This window comes from Diabrotica undecimpunctata, chromosome 5, assembly GCF_040954645.1.
Source record: "Diabrotica undecimpunctata isolate CICGRU chromosome 5, icDiaUnde3, whole genome shotgun sequence".
Lineage (NCBI taxonomy): Eukaryota > Metazoa > Arthropoda > Insecta > Coleoptera > Chrysomelidae > Diabrotica > Diabrotica undecimpunctata.
Window position 1 is genome coordinate 113,031,572 of NC_092807.1, and position 9,679 is coordinate 113,041,250.

General features: G+C 35.4%; 1 protein-coding gene across 1 annotated transcript; it reads right to left on the minus strand.

The window, feature by feature from the left end:
• Nucleotides 1-3,622: 3,622 nt before the first annotated feature.
• Nucleotides 3,623-8,953, minus strand: LOC140442431 (uncharacterized). Its single transcript, XM_072533504.1, has one exon. It carries the CDS (start codon nucleotides 8,951-8,953, stop codon nucleotides 3,623-3,625), a length of 5,331 nt encoding a protein of 1,776 aa, XP_072389605.1.
• Nucleotides 8,954-9,679: the final 726 nt, after the last annotated feature.

The following is a 9,679-nucleotide window of genomic DNA, read 5'->3' on the forward strand; positions in this document are numbered from 1 at the left end:
GAACAAAAAATCAGATTGATTTCATAATATCAAATCGGAAAGATATTGTTCAGGATGTAACAGTATTGAATAAATTTTCAACAGGGAGCGACCATAGACTAGTTAGAGCAAAAACCACTTTTAACACTGAAGTTGAAAGAACAAAAATGATCCTCAAAAAGAAAAGTGGAAGGTGGCTGTTCCCAGAAGATATAACACTTTACGAAGAAAATATCAAGACTAGTTTGGATACACACGACTTAGAGAATATCAGCATCAATGAAATGAACAATAATATTACTCAAATATTGTAAGAAGCTGAAAAGAAATACTGTCCTCATCCTGAAAATAATAACAAAAAATTAAGCCACAACACAAAACATCTTCTAGAGGAAAGAAGAAAACTTAAGGAAAATCAGGATCATAACCAAAATGAACTAAGAATTTTGAATAAGACAATTAAAAAGGAAGTTAGAAAAGATCTGAGACGTTACAATACGATGGAAATAACTAGAGTAATAGACGAAAACAAAAGCTTGAAAGTACTCAGACAGAGCACGTCCATTGGAAGAAAAAACGTCCACAAATTAAGAAATGAACAGGGGCAAATCATTGAGGATAGAATTCAAATTATGAATACGATAGAGAGTTTTTATAGACAACTATACAAAGAACAGCAATGTAACCGGAGTGGATCATTACCAAAGATAATCAATCAGGGATCTGAAATTTTACCGGACGTAACACCCAATGAAGTTCGAAGGTCAGTGCAAGAAATGAAAAACAATAAGTCCCCCGGAGGCGATGAAATAGTGGCAGATGCCTTGAAGGTGGCTGGAAAAAGATTATGGCAGGTCCTTGCCAAACTATTCACTAGATGTTTGCAGGAAGCAATAACACCAACCCAGTGGTATAACGCAGAAATTATCATACTTCATAAAAAAGGGGATGCTACCGACCTCAGGAATTACAGGCCCATAAGTCTACTTTCACATATTTATAAACTATTTACAAAAATAATTACGAAACGACTAGAAAATAAATTGGAATTTTATCAGCCCATAGAACAGGCGGGTTTTAGAAAAGGCTATGGAACAAACGATCACCTACTGGTAATAAAAAATCTTATAGAAAAATGCACTGAATATAATAAACCACTAGCTTTAATATTTGTCGACTATGAAAAGGCATTCGACACCGTAAATCAACAAAAAATGTTGGAAGCCTTGACAGAATGCCGAATTGACTATCGGTATATAAATATAATTAAACATATATACCAAAACGCAACAGCCAGTGTTAGAGTGGGTGATCGTCAAACCCAGAAATTCCCGATACAACGTGGAGTACGCCAGGGGGACACTATATCGCCGAAACTGTTCACTACGCTTTTGGAATATATATGTAAAAGGGCAAAACTGACCGACAAGGGCATAAACATAAACGGAGAAAAGCTTAGCCATTTAAGGTTTGCAGGTGATATTGTACTAATAGCTGATAGGATAGATGAGGCCAAAGAACTTTTAAATCAGCTCTACCTTTCCTCGCTAGAAGGGGGATTGAAAATAAATATATCTAAAACCCAGATGATGACAAATCTTGTAGTCAGCGAAGATATATGCGTAGGAACAAGATCCATAGACCAGGTAATGGCCTATAAATACCTAGGTCATGAGATTCGCATAGGAAAAGATAACCAAACCGTTGAGCTTCTCCGTCGTATAAGACTGACTTGGGCAGCCTTCGGCAAGCTGAACCATATTTTCAAATGGTCTGATATACCAATATGCCTTAAAAGAAAAACGTTTAATCAGTGTATTTTGCCAGTGTTAACTTACGGTGCCGAAACGTTGACCATGACAAGGAGAACAGTTCAAAAGATCCGTGTGTGTCAAAGGGCGATGGAGCGTGCTATGTTGGGCGTTTCACTACGAGACAAGATCCCAAATCGCCAGCTACGACAAAGAACAGGAGTGGCTGATGCAGTAGAGAGAGTAGCAACACTGAAATGGAACTGGGCAGGTCACGTGGCTCGAATGACAGATAATAGATGGACAAAGCGGATACTGGAATGGAGACCAAGAGATGATGCCTACCGAAGCAGAGGTCGTCCACCAACACGTTGGACTGACGATCTAAAACGTTGTCATAGGAATTGGATGCAAGAGGCACAAGATCGAAATAGATGGAAAATTATGAGGGAGATCTATGTCCAGCAGTGGATAAGCGAAGATTGAATGATGATGATTGTAATGTAGGTAGGTATTATTTTTATCATTAACAACAAAAAACCGTATCTAATTAATTTAATAACCAGAGATAGGGTTGAGTTAATTTAATATCCAAAATGTTTAAAGGATCTGTAAACCGAGGGTATTGGCACAGGGAACATTGGCATGCGTCTACTGTAATTTTATACTTCAATTGCCCACCGAACACGAACTGTATTTTGTGTTAATAAGTTTAGTAACAGGCAAACTACCAAGATTTATTGATTATTTAGTACAAGAACGATAAAAAATATTATACTTTATCCTACGTATTATAAATTATAAAATATCCGGGGCGAAAAAGCGCTTTTCAAAACATGACAGTTACAATCCAATATCCGACTGTGATGTTTTATTATAATAATTTAAAGTTATGTCTAGATCGATTATCTATCATTATTTTTGATTTAAAATATTTTCATAAATTATAATAAGACACAAATCAATGTATGGGTACTTAATTAAGATGATGGAAAATTACAAAATTAATATGGGAATTTTTTAGGATGCATGTTTAAACAAATTTAATGTGATTGACTGATCGAGAATGCTCGATAATGTTTTAGTTTTTAGTACACTTAAAACTGGCGGTCCGTCGCACAGCCCTGCTTTTAGCTGGTTTCATATAATATTTTCGTTGAACTGACAACGGTGCCCTAGAAATTAGAATGACACATGTGACAAGATCAACGTACACAACTTAAAAAACATGGTTTTTGGTTATAAGTGTATAAAGCTTAGCCAATGAACCTTGCTAATATACAATTAGAGTACGAACAGGTATTATGTTCGTAGCTAAACTTAATTTTAGACTTTACTGCTTTTCCAGGGCTGGTTCACTAATTATGATAAATAACTACAACGTTGATATACTACAAAATTCTATTACACACAGTACAGTAGCATTAAACAAAATTCCTTATCTACGGAGGCTGGTGATACAATTTTTAGAGCGTCATTGCGTAAACGAAGATAAAACCCCATACGGTACGCACTCGACCCCTGATAGTTGGTGACTGACAAAAAATGTGTTCTCCTCGAGGCGTGCGGGGGAAGTATCTTCGTTTTTAACAGGTCAAAAAGAGATATAGACATAGCAGATAACATACGGGGGGCAGTTGAAAAACAATGTACATTTCATTAAAATAATTTTAACTGTTGTAAGTTACAACATCCTGCCCACACGTTGAAGGGTTCCCTTCAAAATTAAGAGGATTTAACAAAAAATTACAGAAAGAAAAATAATATACGTAATAATAAACTAAGAAAGAGAGTTGTTCCATCATAAGTTCGAAAAGTAAGACGACACTATAAACACTAACCGCACTCGCGAACAAACACTACCTTAAAAACTATTCTTATACTAATTAACATTAACGTTTATAATCTGGTAAGGGACATAGTTTTGCAATTGAGCGAGTAAAGATTCCATCCTTAGTTTGTACCTTGACAACTCTAACTCTCTTATTGTTTCCTGGAAAAACTTCAATCACTCTTGCCAGGGGCCACTTCAAAGGAGGATTATTCTCATCCTTTAAGAGAACCAAATCGTTCAATTGCAAATTTTCCTTAGTTGAGGTCCATTTGGGCCTATTCTGTAGTCTATTTAAATAGTCAACAGTCCAGCGTTTCCAAAACAACTGTTGAATTTTTGTACTCCTTTGCCAAATTGACAATCTATTTTCGGATATATCAGAAACATCCCTTTCAGGAAAAGAAGTGAGAGGCTTACCGATTAAAAAGTGTCCTGGAGTTAAACAAGAGAGATCTGAAGGATCGTTAGATAAAGAACATAGAGGACGTGAGTTCAGAACAGCTTCAATTTGAGCGAGTACGGTACTGAACTCTTCAAATGTCAGTTGAGAATTTCCTATCAGTCTAAAAATATGATATTTTGTGCTTTTAATGGCGGCTTCCCATAATCCGCCATGATGAGGAGAGCGAGGGGGGATAAATTTCCAACTTATTTCAGAAGCAGCAAGAAAATTTTGGATTGAGTTAGATGTTTCCTTATTTTTTAAAAATGTGGAGAACTCCTTGAGTTGGTTCTTAGCACCAAAGAAGTTTGAAGCATTATCACTGTAAATTATTTTTGGATTGCCACGCCTACTAATGAAACGTTTGAGTGTGAGTATGAAGGCCTCTGTGGAGAGTCCTGACACAAGTTCTATATGGACCGCACGGGTAACCATACATACGAATATGGCAATATAACATTTTGTTACTGGAGCCTTACGAAGTCTTGAACTCTTTATAAAAAAAGGTCCACCAAAGTCTGTACCTACATTGGTAAATGGGTGTGAGACAACTAGGCGTTCTTTGGGTAAGTCTGCCATTAGTTGAGAGGCAGGTTGAGCGCTAAATCGAAAGCAAGTGATACAAGAGTGGATAATTTTCTTTATTGTTCTTAATCCATTTAAGGGCCAATACTTGAGACGAAAATTGGAAAGGGTGGTCTGGGCACCTGAATGACATAATCTAATATGTTCTCTTTTCAACATAAGTTGGACGATGTGATGTTTGGAGGGCAAAAGAAGTGGATATTTCTGATCAAAGGGAACGTGAGCATGCTTGAGTCTACCACCAACTCTTAACATCTCCTTATCATCAAGAAAAACATTTAGTGAAAGAAGAGATTTGTTGGAAAGAGGTTTTCCCGACTTAAGCTCTGAAATTTCTTGAGAAAAGTAAACAAGTTGCAAAAATGTAATTATTTTTTGCTCAGAGGAATGCAACTCTGATACTGAAAGGGGGCCGTACCTTCTGACAGAAGAGATAGTAGCATTGTGTATGAATCTAAAACAATAAGCCAGGGTTCTTTGAAAGGTTGAGAAGTTTGAAAACTTATTTGACATGGAACAACAAAAATTTTCTATAGGGTATTGTTGAGTTTGCATATGAGATAATCTTCTTTCCTCGGGTGGATTAGAACATGTCATCCCCTTGTCACAACTATCTAGAGTTAGATCATATTTACCAAGCCATTGTGGTCCATGCCACCATAAATGAGAATTTACAAGTTCGGATGGTATGAGTCCACGAGAGAGAATATCTGCTGGATTTTCCTTTGATTTGACATATCGCCAATGAAAATCAGAGGATATTTCTTGAATTTGTGCTACACGGTTTGCTACAAATTGTGACCATCGAGAAGGATGGGATTTAAGCCATGCCAGCACAATTTCTGAATCGGACCATAAGTTAATAGAGTTGATGTGCATACTAGTTGAGTTTAGGGTAGTAATTAAACGTTGAGTGAGCTTGGAGCATAAAACTGCGCCCATAAGTTCCAATCGTGGAAGAGTTAGGGTTTTGAGAGGAGCTACACGACTTTTGGAAGCTACAAGAGTACAACTAACCTTTTTAGATTGATCCATAACTCGTATATATACACATGTAGCATAGGCTCTTATACTAGCATCCGAGAAAGCGTGAATTTCAATTTTTATAATTTTATCTGGATCAGTTCTGAATAGTGGTCTAGGAATATTAATATTTTTGAGGAACGGGATATTAGAAACAAATACAATCCATTCTGATTGTAACTCAGAAGTAAGAGCATCATCCCAATTTACCTTTGACAACCAAATCTTTTGCATTATTATCTTTGCGATAATAGTAACAGGAGCTATGAGACCCTGAGGATCAAATATTTGCGCTATTGTGGAGAGTACTTCACGTTTTGTGAAAGAAGTTTTAACCATAATTTTAGGTATAGAAATTGAGAAACTGTCTGTTTGGGCATCCCAACGTAAACCTAAGACCTTGTTGGATGCAATCTTTTCTGGAGAAATTGTATAACTAGCAATTTGAGATTTGTTAGTGATATTTGTTAAAAATTCCTTAGAGTTAGAGCACCATTTGTGTAGTGAGATACATGCCTTTTTAAGAAGTTCAGATATTTCATTATGAGCCTTAAAGAGACCATCCAGAGTTTCGGAGCCAAAGAGAATGTCATCTACATAACATGAATTTAACAAAGCATCACTAGCGAGAGGATATGAATTCTTGTGAACATGGGCTAATTCCATTAAGCAACGGGTACTTAGAAAGGGGGCCGATTTCGTTCCATAAGTTACTGTTTGTAATTCTAAACATTGCAATTCCTCTTGCGGTGAATCACGCCATAAAATATTTAGTAGGAAAGTTTGATCGGGATTAATTTTAATTTGCCTGAACATTTTTTGAATGTCAGCTGTAAGGGCAAATTTATAAGTCCTAAAACGAATAAGAATATCAAATAATTCTGGCTGTGTCCTGTTACCCTTTAGCATTAAATCATTTAATGATACCTGTGTAGTAGTTTTCATTGACCCATCAAAAACTACTCGTAACTTAGTGGTTAAACTATCTTCCTTAAGTACACAATGATGAGGAAGAAAATATTTTTTACCTAAGTCTGAATTTAAAAGAGAGAGAGGAACTACCCTTGCATGAGAAAGAGATATATATTCACTTATGAAATTTTTGTATTGCGTGTAGAGTTCATTGTTCTTGACGAGTTTGTTTTCTAAGGATAAAAATCTTTTCTTTGCCATATAAAAGGAATCCCCTAATTGTGTAGGTGCATCCTTAGAAATTAAAGGAATGTCCACTTGAAATCTACCGTCCGGAAGAATTTGAGTTGTATTTTTAAATATTTGCTCGGCTAGATTTTCTTGAGGAGTTAAAATGGTTTTATCTGGAATCTCTTCAATTTCCCAGAATTGTTGAAGTTTATTATCAAGAGAGTCATCTGACAAGGATTGGGTAAAGAGAGAAACGTGCTGCGAGTTAGAGGTTGAGAGGATTTGCGACTTATCATGCAAAGTACATAAATTTAGATTATTTTTAGAGTGAGGGCGAACTGGAACCTGTCCAAACATAACATAACCGAAATGTGTATTTTGTAGTGTGGGAAGACCATCTCCAAGTTGTATAAGATCATTTAATAAGAGTTTTCCATAAACATCTGAACCTAACAACATGTCAATTTTTCCGGGAACTGAGTATGATGGATCAGCCAATTGTACCCACTCCGGAAGCTTGATTTTAGTTCTATCAATCGGCACTTGAGGGAGTCTGCATGTTATATTCTTGAGAACAGCACACGAGGTCATGAACCCCTTTTTACAGTCATAAAGAGAGAAGATTTTTAAATCTACCATTTTATTAGACACTGAACAATTTTGGGAGAGCGTTGAAATTTCTAATGTTCTAGTATAAGGAGAGAGTTTAAGTTTATTAACAAGCTCTTGTGTAATAAACGAGGTCTGACTAGCGTTGTCTAGTAGACAACGGGCTCTTATGGGTTGATGTTCTTTTGTATATAATGTGACTAAAGCTGTTGCTAAGAGAACTTCATTTTTTATAGAGAGGGCAGTAAACGTTTGGGTTGTATCTGACATACAAGAGGTTTGAGGCTGTAAACTATGAGCACTCCTTTGTGATACACTAGGCATGTGATTATCACTAATTGTACCTTGAGAAGGTTGAGAGTTTTGAGCATGAGAATTAGATGAAGGAACTTGAGAACGAGAGATGCTTGAAACCATAGAAGTGTTGGCACTGTGCAAGAGAGAGTGATGCTTCTTATTGCATATATTACATGTTCTTTGAGAAGTACAGTTTGCTACAAAATGTTTACTTCCAAGACAATTCTTACACAAATGCTTTAACTTAACGAAATTATTCCTATCTGAAAGAGAACTGGCTTTAAATTTTTCACATTGATAAATGTTGTGCATCGAATGATTACAAAAACTACAATTCAATTTATTAGAATTAACCTTGTTATCTGAGCTTGAAAAATGTGTCACCTTTTGTGAATATTTGAAACCTTTCTGTTGGGTTTCAGAACAGTTAAGTTTTTCTAAAATATTGCATCTATTTTCTAAAAACTCAAAGAATTGTTTTAGCGTAGGTAAACTTTTTGTACCTACCTCGTATTCAAAAGCCTTATGTGTGTTATAGTCTAGTTTTTCTAAAAATATCTCAATTAAAATGAGATCCCAATATTGAGTTGGAACCTCCAGATTATTTAGAGCCATAATGTTTTGTTTTGCTTGAGTAATAAAGTTTCTCAGAGTTTGTGAGGTACATTTTGCTAGAGATGAAACCTTTAATAACCTTTTTATGAGTAATGACACAATTCGAGGTTTATTATCATACCTTTCCTTAAGCGTGTCCAAAGCAATTTGAAAATTGTCATTTACCACTTCAATATTTTTGATTAATTCTAATGGTTCACGCCTCAGAAAAGATTTGAGATAAATAAATCTCTGCAAATCATTTAACTGTGAGTTATCAATCACTAAAGTACAGAATAGTTGAAAAAACGAATTCCAATCCTCAAAATTACCTTCAAAGGTTTGCATAGAGATTTCGGGCAATTTAACTGTGCCTTTTGAGATATGTTCTATTGGAGTATTTTTACTATAATCTAAAATGTTATTACTTAAAGCTTTTATCTGTATTTTAATATTTACTAGAGTATTCGTATATTTTTCTTCGAATTCAATTGACTCCTGTGAATCTAATTCAGAGTCATCGAGACCTTCAATTTGTTGTTGAATTTTTTCATATTCAGAGAAATGTAACGCTAATTGACTTTGCTTTTCAAGTAACAAATCAATACTTTCACAATCTTTATTTATACTAAACCAATTAGAAATTCTAGTAAGTCTAGCCTTTAGAGATTTACGAGATTTTTTCAACTCCTCCATACTAAGAGAATAATTAAGTGCAAACTTATTTAAACAAATTCAAACTAATCAAAATACAGATTATGATTCAAGCAAATCATCCAAATATAATCAAGTAGTTGATACCGTGATTTTATTACTCAATTAAATGTCAATAATTATCAATAGATCAGAACGAACTCACCAGTTGTCATGAACCAAAATTTCCGTTTGCGCAGGCGACTCCTACTGTTACGACACTACCACAGGGCGGAACTTTTGCATGAGTGAGACAGCGTTATCTTCGTCTAACCGAGACACCAAATATCTTGCAGAAGAGTGAGCGAACAATACCACTTTCTATAGAGAGAGCGAGTGAGAGAGAACTAGCTATGTGTAAACCTTATGTATTTACCAGCCGGCACTAATTACACAGGAATTTTCCACTTTAAGACCACGTTTTATCTTACTTTTTTCTTCACTGATGTAACCAAACATTATAATATATCCGTGCTCGAGTAGGACCAAATTGTATAAAGCTTAGCCAATGAACCTTGCTAATATACAATTAGAGTACGAACAGGTATTATGTTCGTAGCTAAACTTAATTTTAGACTTTACTGCTTTTCCAGGGCTGGTTCACTAATTATGATAAATAACTACAACGTTGATATACTACAAAATTCTATTACACACAGTACAGTAGCATTAAACAAAATTCCTTATCTACGGAGGCTGGTGATACAATTTTTAGAGCGTCATTGCGTA